The 18,914-nt window shown below is 34.6% G+C and overlaps 1 protein-coding gene across 1 annotated transcript; it reads right to left on the bottom strand.

The window, feature by feature from the left end:
- Positions 1–1,560: 1,560 nt before the first annotated feature.
- LOC120189511 (kinesin-like protein KIN-1) lies at positions 1,561–11,028 on the bottom strand. Its single transcript, XM_039192781.1, has 16 exons — positions 10,711–11,028; positions 10,467–10,569; positions 10,333–10,376; positions 9,950–9,979; positions 9,738–9,860; positions 9,614–9,639; positions 9,360–9,441; positions 9,098–9,139; positions 8,985–9,018; positions 8,768–8,843; positions 8,478–8,697; positions 8,294–8,385; positions 7,940–8,057; positions 7,687–7,866; positions 6,957–7,127; positions 1,561–1,628 (listed from the first exon to the last, which is right to left on the bottom strand). The coding sequence occupies exons 1-15, from the start codon at positions 10,822–10,824 to the stop codon at positions 6,990–6,992; spliced, it is 1,422 nt and encodes a 473-aa protein (XP_039048712.1). The 5' UTR covers positions 10,825–11,028; the 3' UTR covers positions 1,561–1,628; positions 6,957–6,989.
- Between the last annotated feature and the right edge of the window lie 7,886 nt (positions 11,029–18,914).

Genomic DNA, 18,914 nt, shown 5'->3' with positions numbered 1-18,914 from the left:
CTTTTAGCTTTAGGGTTGTAAAGGAGATGAGACAGATTAAGCTACTTGAGCTCGATATAATCAAAACTCGATTGTCACTTGAATCGACTCGAGTTCTTAACGAGTCAAAGTAAGCTACTTGATACCCGACTCAAAAACTCTCGAGCAACTCGAAAAAATAATATATTAAATTTTTAATGTTTTAAATTAAATTATTAATAATATTTGGTTCGTGTTTAGAAAAAAGCTCGATTAACACGTGACCGAGTTCTATAATCGCCATAATCAGAATGGTTAAAGCTTTAAAATCGGGAAAAGGAAGTTGACAACACAAGAACTATATTTTGAGATCTGTCATACTTTTCACTGGTGAATGAATAATGACTTCAATCTGCAGATAAATAGTTTTTTTAATCAATGACATTTGCAATGACTACTAGAACTCAATACAAAGAAGAGTTCAAGCATGAGTACTTTCCGGTGAGTATCTGCAATGAATCATACCGGTTCACAGCCTCCGATATATATTTAGAACTATCATTGCATGCATTGGCTGTCACTGTGGTTCCATTAATCTCTTTTGTTTTCCCACATGCGATTCAGCTATCGTAGTTCAAAGGCGGGCCACCGGACCCACAGCAAGCCATTATAGGCTGCTCAAATCCTGCAAAACGGTAAGCACTCAAAGAATCACAACTTTGGCTTATCCTGAAACTTCATGCTCCCAAAACCAAATTTAGAGATTAGAAAACCTTCCATGAACATACTTGCCGAGTTAGCATAATTAGAGATAAGGTTGTACTTTATTGTGTGGACGTCAACGTAGGTAAAATTTGAATCTGTATACTGGCCCTGCAATTTTTATAGTGAGGGCGTGAAGCTGCAGATTGAAGACTTTTGCAGCTTGGTTATGCTTCCTCACACTCCCTTGTTCATCGAGACTCGGTGGGTCGGTTCGGAATTTGGCAACATTTTGAGTTAAGCATCCTAGAGGTCCAGTGATTCTGCTTCACACCGCTATTTTTGACACTAACAGTTTTGGATGACACCGCTACCACCATATAGCGGCTGCTATTATGCTATCCAACGGCAATGTAAATCCCTAACCCTATCATAGAAGGCTTGGTGAAACATTGCAGAGGCTGGGGTTTATTTCGTGGCCTTGACACAATAGAAAGAGTATGGAACAGAGACTTGACATTGGTTAGTGAGTTCAAAGACTCTTCTCTATCACTTGCTGGTTCTATCCTTGAACGCTATGGTATGGCATGGATGTTGCCATTTCAATTGCTTCTTGGGATCGTCACTGGTATGACATCAATTGAAAAGGACATAATTATCCTCAAATTTATATTATTGTTATAAGCGTTTTAAGTTTTTTTATGTAATTTCACTGACTTGAAAGAGAGCCAAATTCAGTTTGTATTCCATTCGGTCAAAATGAAGCCTTCTTGTGAACCTGCAACGATTATGTTGTTCGTTTACAGTTGATTTTGATGCAGCTGGAAATCCCGGTTGACCGATGGTTGTCACGTGTGGATGGCCGATATATCCGTCCCGACAATGATTCCATTTCTGACGTATGGAGATATGATTTATCAAGACAGAAATTGAAGTAGAGCAAATGTGTTCCAGTGTTTACTTGGATTCTATCACTTATCCAATCAATACCTATAAACCATCATCATGGAGTGGAACAAAGTTTCATCTCTGCATTCCCGAAATGAAGTAGCTAAGAAGACCCGAATATTGCGGAAGACGGCTATCGGATAGAGCAAAATCGCAACTGATAATTTGAAAAAATAAAAATGAAGATAAAAGAGACAAAATTTACGTGGAAAACCCCTAAAAAATTTAGGGTAAAAACCACGGGCAACGGTAGAAGAATTTCACTATGAGAAAATAGGAATTACAATCTCTCTCGATCTACCAAGGAGAAAACAATGATAATTTTCTCTCGATAAAAAAGGAGAAAACAACTCTCAAGAAACTCTCTAAATTCTCTCTAGTATTGGAAGAAAGCTAGAATGCTTTGTGATGGTTTTGAAGCTAAATGAGCTAGGGTATTTATAGTTGAAACTTAAGGACTAATCTTGTAAATATTCTAAAATTACAATGCCTAAAATTGTAATTTACCCATTTAATTTTCAACCATTTTTCACCTAATTTTGACATTGCAAAATTCAGTGCCTACCTCCCTTTTTTTGACTAAATTAATGCCCTTTTTCGGTGCATTTCAACAATCTTCCACTTGAAGATTTGATTGGAACAATCATATCTTCACACTATTCTTTCTACCTTATATCATCATGTTGCTTACGTTTCTGACAGGCCACATGAGGATTGACACCAAGTATATTTATCGGTATTGATCGCCTTTGTCATGAAATCTGCTATGTTGTCTTTGGTATGGATCTTCTGCATATCTACCGTCCATTCTTCCACCTTTTCACGAATGAAATGGTACTGAACTCGTATGTGCTTTGTCCTTGAATGAAATACTGGATTCCTTGCTAAATGCAAGGCGCTTTGACTGTCACAAAACAAAGAGACATACTCTTGATTGTGCCCAAGCTCCTCCAATAGCATCTTCAACCAAATTGCTTCTTTACTGGCTTGTGTAGCTGCTACATATTCTGCCTCTGTTGTGGACGTAGCCACAACTGACTGCAATTTTGAAACCCAGCTTACAGCTCCACTAGCAACTTTGAACACATATCCTGTAGTAGATTTGCTTTTATCCAAATCCCCTACATAGTCAGAATCTACATACCCATTGATTAGTAAGTTTGATCCTCCGTAACATAATGCAACATTTGAGGTCCCTTTGATGTATCTTAGGATCCTCTTTACAATATTCCAATGCTCTTTGCCTGGATTCGCCATGTACCGACTAACCACTCCCACTGCTTGTGCAATGTCTGGTCTTGTGCATATCATAACGAACATTAAACTTCCCACTGCTGATGCATACGGTACTCGAGACATCTCCATCCTCTCTTCTTCACTGCTAGGACTCATACTGGAGGATAATTTGAAGTTAATAGGAAGAGGGGTAGAAATTGGCTTACAATCTTGCATGCTAAATCGTGACAAGATTTTCTTCAAGTAATTCTTTTGTGAAAGCCAAATCTTCCTATTATTTCTGTCTCGGTGAATTTGCATCACTAGAATCTTGTTTGCTGATCCCAAGTCCTTTATTTCAAATTCCCTAGCCAGTTGTGCCTTCAATTCTTTAATATGATCTTTGTTGGGTCCTGCAACCAACATGTCATCCACATACAACAACAATATAACAAAATCGTTATCACCAGACCTCTTGAAATAAGCACAAGGGTCTGCATTAAGTCTGTTGTATCCAAGGCACATAATGAAGGAATCAAATCTCTTATACCAACACCTCGGCGCCTGCTTTAGACCGTACAGAGATTTGTTCAACCTGCAAACCAAGTTCTTCTTTTCGTCTTCTTCAAAACCTTTAGGCTGAAGCATATAAATCTCTTCTTCAAGATTTCCATGAAGAAAAGCTATTTTAACATCTAGCTGTTCCAAATGTAAATTCAATGTAGCACACATTGCCAAGACTACTCGAACTGTTGTTAGTCAAACCACAGGAGAAAAAATTTCATTGAAATCAATACCTTCTTTCTGAGCATATCCTTTGGCCACCAGTCTTGCACGATACCTCTCCACTTGATCGTTACCATTTCGCTTGATTTTGAAAACCCATTTGTTACCAATTGGCTTCCTTCCTTGTGGTAGTGGCACAAGGTCCCATGTATTATTTTTATGAAGGGCTTCGATTTCTTCTTGCATCGTCATCATCCACAGTGAAGCATCTGAGCTGTTTATTGCCTCCTGGTATGTTGATGGCTCACCGTCCTCTGTTGAAAGGCAGTATGCAATATTACCTTCTATAACATAATCTGAGTGCCAAATGGGACGTCTTCTCACACGATCTGATTGACGAGTTGTTGGAGCTTCTGAACTCTCTGGTTCTTATTTATCATGTGCTGGTTCTGCTTCAGAAGAATCTCCTTTTTCAAACTCTTTTTCCACATGTATCTGAGTAGTCTCTGACTTTTCAGCGCTATCATCGTCTTCTTTTCTTTGTAGTTTATCTTCTACAAAGATAACATCCCTGCTAATGATCACTTTGCGGGCAGTGGGATCCCACAAGCGATACCCCTTTACTCCATCAGCATACCCCAAGAATTTGCATTTCCTGGATTTTAGATCTAGCTTTGAAATTTCTTAGGCGTTGTACATCACGTACACAATACTTCCAAATACATGGAGGTTTGAATAATCAACTGGTTTACCAGTCCATATCTCCATTGGTGTCTTCAGCTCTATTGCTGTTGATGGAGCTCAATTCACCAAATAACAGGCGGTATTGACTGCTTCTGCCCAGAATAATTTTTCTAGGCATGCGTCCCTCAACATTGCTCCTGTTCTTTCTAACAAGGTTCTGTTCATCCGCTCTGCCACTCCATTTTGTTGAGGAGTGTTCGCCACTGTGAACTGTCTTTTGATGCTTCTTTCTTGCAAAAGTCATCAAATTCTTCGCTTGTGTATTCTCCTCCATTATCTGTTCTGAAACACTTGATCTTATTTCCAGAATCAAGTTCCACCCGCGCTTTGAAGTTTTTGAAAGTTAAAAACACGTCTGACTTCTTCTTAATAGGGTGCACCCAACATCTCCTGGAGTAGTCATCAATAAATGAGACAAAGTATTTTGCTCCACCTAGGGACGTTACTGGTGCTTGCCATACGTCAGAGTGAACCAATTCTAGAACACTTTTGCCTCTAGAATTTGATGTGTTGAATTTCAACCGGTGCTGCTTACTTGTTATGCAATGCTCACACAAAGGAAGTGATACATTTGTTAAGCCTGGAAGTAGCTTTTGCTCCACAAGGACTTTTATTCCTTGTTCTGACATGTGTCCAAGTTTCTGATGCCATAGCATTGCCGAATCTGAACTACATGAGGCAACAGAGGCTTCTGCTTCTAGCAAAGTCTCTCCCTTCAGCATGTACAAGTTTGCTGCTATCTTTTCGCCTTTCAGCACCACAAGCGCTCCACGGAACACCTTCATGATTCCTTTCCGTGTTTCAATCTTGCTTGCATTATTATCCAACAATCCATAGGATAATAAATTTTTTTTAGGCCTTTCACGTGCCGCACATCTCGAACAACTTTAATTGTTCCATCATACATCTTCAATTTGATGGTTCCAACGCCAATGATCTCTAAGGCATGATCATTGCAACTATACACAGATCCTCCTGAGACAGTTTCATACTGATGGAACCATTCTCTTCTTGAGGTCATGTGATATGTTGCTCCTGAATCAATGAGTCATATATCTGCAAATCTTTTTCTTCCTTCCACGGTGGTTGACGCTTCACAGCATAGTGCATCTTCATCATCTGAAGTGTTTGCGGTATTGCCTTGTGGATTGGAGTTTTTATTTAGACTCCAACAATCCTTCTTCAAGTGACCCTTCTTTCCACAGTTGTAGCACTTTAAATTCTTCTTGCTCTTCGACTTTGATCTACCATGTTTGTGACTGCTGCTTTGGCCACGTTCTGTTGATCTCCCTCTCGTCGTTGTCAACGCTTCTGCTTGTTACAGATTTACTTGTCTGTCTTCCTTGTTCTTGCGCCGATTTTCTTCTTGTAGAACAGTAGCTGCAACGTCATCGAAGACTAGACTGGTGACATTATTGTTTGTCAAGTTGATGATGAGTTGATCATACGAATCCGGTAGACTTTGAAGTAGAAGTTCAGCACGTTCTTGTTCTACTATTTTACAGCTTAAGGATGTAAGCTGAGAAAATAAAGTGTTCAGTGTGTTTAAGTGCTCCGTCACTGAAGTAGATTCTGACATCCTAAGAGTGTACAATTTCCTCTTAAGGAAAATTTTATTGTGCAACGATGTGGCCTCGTACAATTTGGTGAGATGATCCCATATCTCCTTAGCTGTCTTCTTCTCCTCGATGCTTGACAAAACTTCATCTGCTAATACTAGATGAAAGTTTGTCATAGCATTTCCATCCATCTTGTTCCATTTGTTGTCATCTGCGAAATCCATCGACCTTTCATTGATAGCAGCTAGACACCCGTCTTTCCTCAGGATGGCCTTCATCTTCAATTTCCACAGTGAGAAATTTCTCCTATTAAATTTTTCAATATCAAATTTTGTTGCCATAGCTTCTATTATTGATAGCTCCCACTATTTCACTATCGTGAATAGTTTTCTAAAACCTCAAAGAATGGGTAATACCTTCTTATTTTCTTATGTTGGAGGATCCACCTTTTGGTGGCAACCACAAAGACAATAAGCAGATATTACACACTCAAATCTGGCTCGGATACCAATTGTTGCGGAAGACGGCTATCGGATAGAGCAAAATCGCAACTGATAATTTGAGAAAATAAAAATGAAGATAAAAGAGACACAAAATTTACGTGGAAAACTCCTAAAAAATTTAGGGTAAAAACCACGGGCAACGATAGAAGAATTTCACTATGAGAAAATATGAATTACAACCTCTCTCGATCTACCAAGGAGAAAACAATGATAATTTTATCTTGATAAAAAAGGAGAAAACAACTCTCAAGAAACTCTCTAAATTCTCTCTAGTATTGGAAGAAAGCTATAATGCTTTGGGATGGTTTTGAAGCTAAATGAGCTAGGGTATTTATAGTTGAAACTTAAGGAATAATCTTGTAAATATTCTAAAATTATAATGACTAAAATTGTAATTTACCCATTTAATTTTCAACCATTTTTCACCTAATTTTGACATTGCAAAATTCGGTGCCTACCTCCCTTTTTTTACTAAATTAATGCCCTTTTTCGGTGCATTTCAATTCTGACGTATGGAGATATGATTTATCAAGACATAAATTGAAGTAGAGCAAATGTGTTCCAGTGTTTACTTGGATTCTATCACTTATCCAATCAATACCTATAAACCATCATCATGGAGTGGAACAAAGTTTCATCTCTGCATTCCCGGAATGAAGTAGCTGAGAAGACCCGAAATCTTCTGAAGAAAATCAGCAGTTCCTCCGGGCAAAGCATCTAATCTTTCAGCAGCACCAAGCCTTTCCTTCAGGGTCATGTTCTCTCTCTGAAGCTGCACAAATATGGTAATCTCAGAGATTGCATGGAACCAAATTCAATTGCCATGATATGAAGGTCCCATATGTCTAGAAAAGTAACTTTGGTCTCTATTGAGCAAGAATTATAGAAAAACTGACAAACTTTCAAGAAAAATTGTGATTATTTTTTTTGGTAAACTACATGTTTGGTACCCCAACTATCATTTTTGTTGCGTTTTTCATCCAATTATTTTTTTAAATGACACTTAAAATTACATTTTAGTTTCATTTTGGTCATATTGTTAAAAACTTAACAGAATTACTAAGTGATATTTTTTTAGTTTTCAATTATGACATGATATTACCTTACGATGATACATCAGCATCACTGTTAATTTTCGATGGATGACCAAAATAAAAAAAAAAATAAATGTTAGGTATGGCTTTTTTCATAGTTGGGGCACTAACCGTGTAGTTTACCATTTTTTGGGAAAAATGGTCATACAAATATCTAGAGCATATATGACTGCTACCCCTCTTTTATTTCCCTTATTTCTCTAGGGTAAGACAATAATGGATAATGGAAATCATTACCATCTGAACAGCAGATCTGAGCTCCTCCACAGCTTTCATCAATGAAGAAATGGTTTGTTCAACAACATCTTGAAAGTTTGATTCCAAGTCATCTGTTGAATCAAGATCCACAAATAGTCCTGCCTGAATGAATAATTCCTCAAGTAACTTCACATCTTCAGCATTAAGCCTCTCACTCATCTAAACAAGAACAAACCATATTAGAAAGTGACAAGAATGTTTCATCTACGTAATGTCGGATCATAACACTAACTTTTTCTAGAATTTTCTCGAATGTCTCGTCTCTGGTACCAGAAAGAGCTCCATTCTTCTTATCGGAACCTTTGTCCTCATTAACCTTGACAAGTGGAGATGTCTTTATATGCCTCGCCCTGCCATGAAAATTACAACCCCACAGGAAAAAAATAATAATAAAGTATTAGATATATAGTTTGATCATACAAAACGAGATATCGAACCTTCAGCTTTTGTTATTAAAAATGTTCTTTTCTAGAAGGAGAAATTAAGATATGTAAAAGGAGAATATTAGGCCTTCCTTAATGCTTAGACTTCTTTTTTTTCTAGTGGGTTTAAATATGTATAATAGCATATTATAGTGTTCATGAACCTTGCACCAAAACGAAGAGTGGACAGGCTTTCTGATGCATTTGAAGGACTTGGTGAGCAACAACAAAGCAATGCAGAGCGGGAGTTCCCACCCTGCAAATTTAATATGAAATTGGAAACCAACAGATCATGAAACTGATTTGATGACATTACATAAAGATGAAATTAGGGGTTAGAGAACTTACAAGAGCATCTTGCAGGAGTCGAGTGAGCTTGGAATCACGATAAGGAATATGGCTTGCTTTGGCTGGTGTACCACATGTCAGAGCATTTATAACATTCCCTAATGCCGAAAGGGATTTATTGATTGTTTTAGCCTCTTCGAGTAGTCTTCCTTCAGCCCCAGTTTTCTCTACTTTCTCTGACCCCGCCAGGTCCACAAGAACTAACTTCCCAGATTTCACCCTGGTTACATTGTCAAATTTGTAGATAGTTACATTTGAAGACTTTTACATAGTCAAGGGATAAGCTATACCTCTTTTCTGAAAGTGATTGTTGGTCGATTGTGAACATGTAAACGCAATGGCTCCTGCTGCTTGCCATGTTCATTTCTGTCTACGTTTAAGTAAAAAAAAATTCTAAATAGAACTTTTACGAAGTAAAAACGAAGACTGAATTCTTTCACTCAAGTTTTATATTTCTCTAATTAAGAAATTAACGGAAAACGTAAAAGCACAAATGACAAAGGATACGGGTCTCTCCAATAGCTCTGTTAGCTATCCCACTCTAAATTTCAAGGCCGATATTAGAAACTATATCCTATGAACAGAAAGGAAGATAAAGTTCTAACAATTCTTAATCTTACAGATAGGCTTTGCAATGCTTTGGCTGGGTTTGAAAGAGAGATCTGTGAACAACATCAAGGAATAAATAGAGGATTTAGTAAGGAAAGAGGCATATAACATTATCTAAGTGAGACGAAGTATAGTTTCAATATAAATAATGTTATACTTCTTTGATTTACTTTAGTGGAAAGGAAATTTGGAGCTTAATTAAACTAATTTTTACACAAGATTGAGTTTGTTCAAAATAACAGTATTCATGCCACCAGGCCAAAACATGATAACCTCTGTTGCTCCAGATAACAATATTCCTTGTATTTTGCTCTCCTTAATCTGGATATTGTCCTTCGACAAATCAAAAAGGTCCCTGAGGATAAGAAAAACATGTGCGTTTAACATAAATATAAAAACAGCTAGAAAAGCGCCTCATATAGTATTTCATCAACATGAGCTTTAGAGCAGAAAGGCCAATCAGAAATATTTACTATAGAATCAAAGCTCTCAATCCAATAACAAATAGAATTTAAGGTGATACATACCGAACCTTCTCCATATAGATCTCCACCTATTGACAAGAATAAAAATTTTCATGAATTATACATCATTTAATAGTAAAATTGAAAGTAATATAGTTCTCTGAACATACATGACATGCTTCCATACCATTGACAACTTAATAGTGTACTTGGTTGAGTCGGCAGAAGTTTTTATACATGTAAACAATCCATCCACCACTCTTGGAAGTATCCCTTTCTTCTTTTCATCAGATTCCAGTATGTTTGACCCCTGGTCCAATAAGGTATATATCATCATTAACAAATTCAATTTGATTTACAAGATTTAACAGGGCTACATTTAGGCATTCATCGGCAGACCTCCATACTGTATGTCTTCCCTGCCCCCGTCTGTCATCAAAAGAAAAAGAAAATGAAATAGGACTAAATGTATTTCATGATAAGTTAAGCAATCAATCAAAAAGGTGAGGGCAATGTGTTGCGTTAGCAGTGTGAATGTGATCTACTATTTACCAACAATGAAAGACAGATAGAAATCTAAACCAACATAGTCCTTTAGCTTAATGCATCAACAAGATTTGGAGGATATTTCTCACTATTAACTTCTTTATTATTATCTTCAACAGCGTAATCAATCATACTATGAACAAATCCTTAACTGGAGCATTTAGTTAATGGAGAGTTCATTCAAGTACTGGAAATTCTGGAATGTACTGGTAACACAAATAAGCAAGATATCTTACCTGTCCATAAGCGATGATTGTTCCATTTATAGAATTGACAGCATCTGTTATCAGAGGGAAAAAATGCAATGCATAAAACAGTTGATGAAGTCATGAAAATGAAGAGAAACAATGAAACAGTTTTCTGATATTACCTCGGACAATTGGAAGAACAAGAAACTCATAGACATCAGCTTGTTTAGATTCCTCATAAAAAATCTTATCAAAGCTAAATGTAAAACCTTCTTCCTTCTCATCCTATCACATTCAATCTCAAATTACTGAACCGATCAGCTTTTAAAGCTTCTTTATCATTTTGTTTTTTGAAAAACAAAAGTAAATAGAAAATAAGAGCGACAAGAAATTGGAGTTGAAAACAAACTTAAGCGAAATTCAAACCTTGATAATGAAGTTTTCGGAGTCAATGCTTTGGATACAGATATTATCACCGATATCTCTTTTCTCCTTTGCGCTCAAAGGCCTGAAGCGTACGCAGACAGTTACGTTCGACATTTCTACTTGAAAGCTGATTCAAATCTGCAACCGAATCAATGAATTGAAAGCTTTAAAAGAGTCAGTTAATTGAAATGAAATAGATCTGTTTGGAGCATTCCAAATTTCTGAGAATCAGTCGAAGCTTTCAAAAGTTGATTGATAGTTTCTTTTCCAAATCTCCGACAATCCGAAGAGTATTTTGAATTTTCGTGAAAGCTTTTAAAAGTTTGTAGACAATTTATTTTCCAAATTTCCAAGAATCCAAACAGTATTTTGAAAATAATCGTGCAAAACTAAGTATAACGCTAATAACTGTGAGGAAATTTAATGAAATTTCTGTTTGGATATAGAGAGGGACTGATCTGAGAGAGAAGCGAACCGTTCTGTTTTTCAGCTGAGCAGAGGACTGAGAGCAGCAAACTCCTCTTCGCTTTTATACCAAGTGAAGGCGGGAAAGAAAAATTAGAATATATTTTAGGGCAAGTTAAGCATTTGCTATTAAACTGTCCGTTTTAATTCGTTTTACTATCTAAACTCTTATTTTTTCTATCTAAAGTTTAGTTTTATTTTATTTTAGTACCTTGTTCAAAAATTAATATTAAGTTATGAAAAAAATTAAAAGTTTAGGTACTAAAATTAGGGATGGGTATGGGTCGGGTTTTTTGTCCACCCGACCCGAGAACAAGAGAGCCTCCACCCGAGGCCCGACCTGATCAAAACAAGGTTTCACCTAACCCGACCCGACCCGAAATAATAAAAAAATTAATCAATAAATACAGTGACTTAATTGAAAAAAATTATATATAGATGTGTATTATTGTAATTATCCCTAAATATATAAGGTAAAATTATATATTTTTTTCGGGTCGGGTCGGGTCGAATTTTTCGCCCTAAAATTATATATGTTTTTAAATATTGTAAATTAAAAGATATGATTTAATTTGAATATTAATAGGATAATTACTCTTTTAATATGTAAATTTAAAATTGTATATGTTATCTTTTTAACTTTGAATATTAAAAGAAAATTATATATTTTTTATATTTTAAATCAAAATAATAATTTTTTTAATTTGAATAATAAAAGGAATGTATATATGTTTAATATTTTAAATTTTAAAGATATTATTATCTATTTAAATTTATATATTAAAATATATCTGGTTGGAGTAAATCTCTCGGGTTTAATATTTTAAATTTAAAAGATATTATTATCTGTTTAAATTTAGATATTAAAAGAGATTTAGTTGGAGAAAAACTCTCTCAAATTTTTTTTATAAATACTAAGCAAATCTCTCGGTTTTTTCACAACTCAGAATACAAGAAGTCTTCTTCTCTTGAAAATATTTTCTCTCATTCTCAGAAAATGTCCCTTTTCCCTTAGTTTTTCCAGTGATAATCGAAGATAAGGAAAGTTCGTGATCTCTACTGTTGTACTACTGTAGTTGATTATCTAGTTGTTGTATCCTTGGAGACAGACGACCAAAGGATCTCGAGCACAAATGTATGACCGAAAATCTGTCTTAAGGAAACTGTGTAACGACATGCCTCAACTGATTCCGATCTCAGGATCAAAATACAAAGTATTTTATATCCTTTAATTCCCTTTTATTTTTTTAAAAGAATTTTATTCTTTCTTTTACTTTTCTCAGGTTCCAATTTAGTCTCGGATTGTTACTCTCGGATTCAATATCAAGACATATTTCTCTTCTTCTACCTTTCTTGATCCGAGATAATTCAGAATTGTGGGGAAAACAAAACCGAGATATTAAATAATTTGTTTTGGGATTTATCCTGTCGTCTTAACGAGTTTACTAAAATCTCAAAGTTAACAAATCTATATAGCAAAAATTATAATGAAAGTAACTGCGATTACTGTCTTTTCTTCAGAATATTGATTCAGTCCGATAACAAAATCGAAAATAAATAAGAATTAATTTTATGTTTACTATAATTATTTCTAATTTTGGTTTCGTTTCTTTTACAGAAAAATGGAGACAATGGACTCTACTGGTTCACCCAACATGAATGCTAAGATGGTAGTAACGGTTCAGAATCCAAATCTGAATGTGAGTCAATCGGTAGTGGCAATTAACCACAACGAAAAGCCGACAAAATTCTGCAAAGAGATTTTCAAGATGAGACAACAGAAGATGGCTTTTTATTTGACCATAGGGAACCTTTCAAGGTTCTTGAAGGAAGATCATAATGTTCTTAAAGATAGAGAAGACAATGTTACTACTTTAAACATTGTTGAAGCTTGGAAGAATTTAGATTATATATGTCGGAATATAATATTGAATTGTCTTGAAGATTCATTATATCTGATATATGTTGGTTATGAAACATCAAAAAAATTGTGGGAAACATTGGACCACAAGTACAAAGTTAAATATGTTGGGACTAAAATGTTTTTAGTTGCCAAGTTCTTGAATTTTACTATGGTTCATTCTAAACCAGTAGTAAAACAAGTGGAGGAATTCCAAAAATTAATCAATAAAATCCTTACTGAGAGAATGGTCATAGGCGAATCCTTTCAGGTAGCCGCCACAACTAAGAAATTACCTCCTGGATGGAGTGACTTCAAGAATTATCTGAAGCACAAGGGGAAGGAAATGACCATGAAAGAACTAGTTGTCAGACTTCGAATAGAAGAATACAACAAAATTACTGCTAAGAAGTTCAACAAAGAAGAGACTAAGGGAAAAGTGATGGAAGTCAAGGACTCCAAGAAGGGAAAACAACCTAAGAATATGTCAAAACTGGGACCTAAAGGTGAAATTTCCAATAAGGAGAAATTCTAAGGGAAATGCTTTAACTGTGGAAAGATGGGGTACAAATCAAGTATAGACATCCAAATAAAGCTAAAGCTCGCAAGACTAATACTGTGGAAAGAATGGCTAAGGATGTGGAGGATATAGATATGTGTGATGTGATCTCTGAAGTTGATAACCATCGTTTTGCTATCAAAATAATTTCAACTTCTTTAACAAATAGAAAAGGAAAGTAGTACAGAGAAGCAGGGTTGATCCACAGGGACTGTGGTGTTTCTAATTTAGTAAAACTCTTTCTTAATTTTAGAAGAATATATAATTCTAGATGAAATTGAAAATATAGAATAAATAGAATAAAAAAGAGAAAATAATAAAATAATAAATAATAAATAATGATTTTAAAAATAGTAATAAAGATAAAAGGGGTTCAAATTATTTAAAGAAGTATAATGAGATAAAATTTAAACAAACAAATAAATAAAATAAATAAATTAAGATAATGAAAACTTATGGTGAGAGCAACATCAGACTTCAACTTCGCCTCAAATTCCTCGGATCATCGAAACAGATTTTTTACTTCAAGATTCATGTCAGCTTACAAGGACAATTCTTCGTTGCCAACTTGGATTGTGTCGTTTCAACAATAACTGATTCCGATCTCAGTTTTCTCTTAGTAAACAATTTTACTAAGTGTGTTCTCGGGAAGTTGAATATGCTTCAATAAGTAAATCCTTCTTTGAACGTTAACCATAACAATATCCGAACCAATGTCGAAATTGTTTTGATTTGAAAAGTAAGCTCAGAAAATAAAGAGAAAATCTGAAGCGATTTAAGTACCTTACAATTCTCACGTTTGAAATTGAGCCTTCGCTTTAGCCTTCGACTTTAAAGAAAATTAGCTAAGCATGACCAAAGTCATACTTAGCATAATTGAAAAGTATGGGAAAATAGAGAGAAAGCTAGAGAGAAAAAGAAGATTTTATTATCAGATGAGAGAAATATGTTTATAGGCTCCCTTAGAGGGTATTTATAACTTTTAAATTCCTAAAAACAAGCTAAAACATCTTAAATCCTAATTAAAACACTTAAAACTATTTAAACTAAAATACCTAAAACAAAGATAAAATAAAAATAATATTCTAAAACTTAATTAAAATACTAAAACCTATTTAAACTAAAATACATAAAACAAAGATAAAATATAAAAATAATATCCTAAAACTTAATTAAAATTCTAAAACCTATTTAAACTAAAATACCTAAAACAAAGATAAAATATAATATTTAAAATATTATCCTAAAACTTGAGTTTAATTCAAATCTAATCGAACTAAGTCCATGATATTTCCCGAATTCAAGTAAATTTCAAGCAAAGATACAACCAAGAAATTTTAAAGAAAGCAAGATATCCCAATTAATTGTCGACTTCAATGAAACATGAGTCAATACCTCACAAAGATTCACACATATCCGCTCAAAGTGTTTGAGGTAAATTAAATCGCTCAAACCGAAACTAACCAAAATTTTACCATAGGCTTGGAATCCGATAAAGTATCCACTACGAAAAATGAACATAATGAAATAATCAAGGAGTCTTTAAACAAGGTGTAACGGGACTTAGGTTATGGTAGGGAAAATGCCAAAAGAAAGGTTTAAAATACCGAAACAAGATATCAAATTAATTAAGAACAATCCACGAATTAACTTGAAGTGCAATGAAAAACAAAACAAGAAAAAAGAATAGATGAAAGACAATTGAAACAATCGATTTTCCTTCCCTTCTTTTTTTTTGAACAAGGGTCTACTTTTTTTTTTCTATTATTCGAAACAATGAACAACTTGCTATTTTTTTCTCGAAAAAGTGATTTTTTCATCTTTTTTTTCATGGAACAAGAGTGATACAAGATCTCAAGTCTCGGTAAGGGTGTGAAAAGAGAGGAAAATAAAATAAAGGTTTCAGGTTTAATTATGAGGTGTAAAACAATAAAAGGGAAATAGACTCAAATATGGTTCACTAGTGGATATATAAATGGGTAGGCCATATTTTTAATTAGGCCCATACCCCACACCATGCACAACCACGTTTTACTCCCAGTTGCAAATCCACCAAGCATCAACCCATGACTGTCGGCCACCCACGCGAAGCCACTATTGACGCCCATGCCCTGCTCGTGCCCATCCCCTGCTCCAACACATCACCAAAAACATTTTTAATTATTTTTTACATATGTAATGGGTTATAAAACCCCAAATCGGTATACAATAAAAGAGGGATTCAGGGAGATCAATAAGTGAAATAGGTGCATTTACAGTAAATAAATAAATAAATAAATAAGAGTCTAGAAATTACCTGAGAAGAGGAGGGGTCTCACCGGGGTTAGGTCACTGATGTAGGTCGATGACGAGGAAGTCGGAGATGATTAGGAGTTCTAGGGGTTCGAAAAAGCTTTGTATGTGGGTTTTGGGAGTAGATTTAGGTTTTTAAGAAGAAGGTTTTACGGTTTGGGGGTGAGAGTGGTCTGCTCCACTGTCGAGGGTCATCAGAGAACGAAGCATACGAGGACTCGAGCCATTTTCGAGTAGTTCCAAGGCTTTTTTTTGGGGGGGGTTTAGGTGTTAGGTTCGGTGTAAGAGGGGTAGATCGAAGAAAAAGGGTGTCTTTGGGATAGTTTAGGGGCTCAGATCACCGCGTGTGGTGGCCGGAGCGACAGCCGATGTGGTGGCGCTGGGCTTCGGCGAGTTTCTCGCCCGAGGGGGAAGAGACAAAGTTGAGAGCTTTTAGCTCTTTTTTGGGGGGATTGGGAATAAAATGAAACAAAAAAAGATGAAATAAGTTATATAATAGAGCTTCATGGGTTATTCACGTTTTAGGTCCCCCTGCTTTATTCGTGTTTTGCATTTCAGTCCTAGGGAATGACTAGTTTAGTTATTTTCCCTTTTTATAGGTGCTAATGTATATATTCCCTTTTTATAGGTGCTAATGTATATATTCCCTTTTTTATATGTATGTTACACATTTTTGGGTGATTTGTTGTTTAGGTCCCTTTAGTTTACGCATGTTTTATATTTTAGTCCATAATTTCAATATTTTCCTTTTTCTTTTTCTGTTTTTAGTATTTGATGTTCTAGCCTTTTAATTTTAATCTATATTTTTGTTTACTTATTTAATATAATTATGATCATTTTTTATTAATTTAGTCAAAGTTACTATTTTATTCCTATATTCAGATTTTGTATATTTAAGTTGTACATTTATTTTAGTTTCCTTTATTTACATGTAATTACCAAATAATCTTACTTTCCATCTATTTTAGAATCATGTTAGCATTTGTATTTATTTCCTTTAATATTTGCCCATTAAAGTTTATTCTTCATATTTACATTTGCATTTACTTCAGGGTAATAGGTAAACATTAATTGCATGAATATATATGTTTTATTGTACAAATATGTTTGTATTAATTGTGTGGAATTAACAATTATTCTGCTATGTTTACGTGTATATGTGTGTATATATTTAACTTTCTATTATTTTATTATCATTAAATGTTGTGATATGTTTTTACTATATTTAAATTATATTTTACATTTATTAAATACATCTTATATTACTTATATTATGTACACATTACATGTTTTTATTTATGAATATATCGAACACATTTTATTAGTTTATAATAATATCTTACCTTGAGAGCATATGATAATATAATTACTTATTCTTAACCTTTACCTTAATATTAATTTTAATTTAGTCCCTATTGCATGTTTAGTTTATTATCTTTTAGTTTAGTAATTTAAAATTTATGCAATTAGGTCCTTAAACTTTTAGTCTCTTAGAGCCCGATATTTTAGTTCTTTGACCCTTTTAGTCCTCGAGCTTTGATTAATGTTTATATTAACATAATTAAGTAGGTTAAATAGAGCCTCCATTTTAGCTTAGATTTCAGACTAATCTTTTAATTTAGGAGATAATTCGAGTTGGCCCTCGCGTAAACGCCAGAGGGACCATCTCGGTTATTCGATTCAATAATTAATTAAAATCAAATATGATTAATATTAGAGCCTACGTTTTAGATTTAAGCCCCTAGGTTCTTTAATTTTCATAATTTGACACCGTAGGTTAGAAAAAAGCCTTAATTTATTTTTAGTATAATTAGGATTAAATAAAATTTTGCTTGATTGCATTGTTTTTAAAACTTAAGGCACTGTTCACTTATTAAGGAGTTAATAGTATATCCTCCGCGATCGTGCTCAGGGGGTGACTACTGGTAATTCCCAAAATAAGTAGATATCCTTTTCAAAATCGCATCATGTTTTCTAAAAACGAGGCAATGTTCGGTTATTAGGCACAATAGTTGATCTCCCGTATTTATGCTCGGGGGCGAATAATATCGGTCTCAATAAACGAATATCCTTTTCAAACTTTGCATCCTTAATGTTTTTTAAATTAAATAAAGATCGAACTCAAAATTTCTGATTTTAAATATAGGGTAGCCAACCAGGTACCAATTTTTGGGTGCTTGTGGGGGTGCTAATCATTCCCCACGTGTAACTGACTCCTGAACCTGATTTTTGGATTTTCTTAGACCTTAAAACTAAATATTTTATTAAAAAATGTTTTATTAAAATCATCTGGTTTTTATGGTGTTCCAATCTCACCTTAAATGATTGATGGCGACTCCTCACATTTTTAAACGATTTTCAAAGAGAAAAACCCCCGAGTCGGTATTGGTCTTTCCCCGTCCGGGCGAAAAACGGTGTCGACAGCTTGGCGACTCCACTGGGAACCTTTGTTTTTTTAAAACAAATTGAGAGTCGAGCCACGAGTTGGTTACCCTGTATTTACTATTTTGGAAATTGTGAGTTTGATCTTATTTAATTTATGTTTTATTATGTTGTTTTAAAAGAAAAAAATAGATTTTCTCTCTGGTTAATGCTTACACTTTTGTGAATATTTAGAATTATTGCATATTATAGCTCTAAACCCAAGCTTAATTTCGGTTTACCTAAGTAGAGAGAAACATCACACCTCACGAGAAGCATTAGGCTTCCTCTTGTGGGTCTGACAAAGTATCCTGGAAAGAATCCTAAGTTACCTATACATATATCATATATGAGATACGCTTTTAGTGGTGTGATCTCCTGAGCTGAACCTGATTCGTAAGACTGTAATGGGCCAAAATCGAGGTCAACCCTAGCATGTTGTAAAGATGGCTCGGGAACCTTTTCTAGAACCCAGCCTCATATAGAGAATTTAATAAACCTACCCTGTTAAAGCCAATGTGGATAACTTAGAAGAATTAGATCGCATGATGTTAGGGTTTTTAATTT

Source organism: Hibiscus syriacus, unplaced genomic scaffold (genome assembly GCF_006381635.1).
Source record: "Hibiscus syriacus cultivar Baekdansim isolate YM2019G1 unplaced genomic scaffold, ASM638163v2 tig00116958_pilon, whole genome shotgun sequence".
Classification (NCBI taxonomy): Eukaryota; Viridiplantae; Streptophyta; class Magnoliopsida; order Malvales; family Malvaceae; genus Hibiscus; species Hibiscus syriacus.
Note: the sequence above shows the minus strand (reverse complement) of the source record. Positions and strands in the feature narration are given on the sequence as shown.

Bases quoted from the DNA above. Each gene is read 5' to 3' on its own strand.
- LOC120189511 (XM_039192781.1), bottom strand. From the start codon at position 10,824: ATGTCGAACGTAACTGTCTGCGTACGCTTCAGGCCTTTGAGCGCAAAG. The intron at 9,861-9,949 runs GTCTGCCGATGA...TTATTGGACCAG, and splicing joins GGAAGACATACAGTATGGAG to GGGTCAAACATACTGGAATC. The intron at 9,019-9,097 runs GTAAGATTAAGA...CTTGAAATTTAG, and splicing joins AAGCATTGCAAAGCCTATCT to AGTGGGATAGCTAACAGAGC.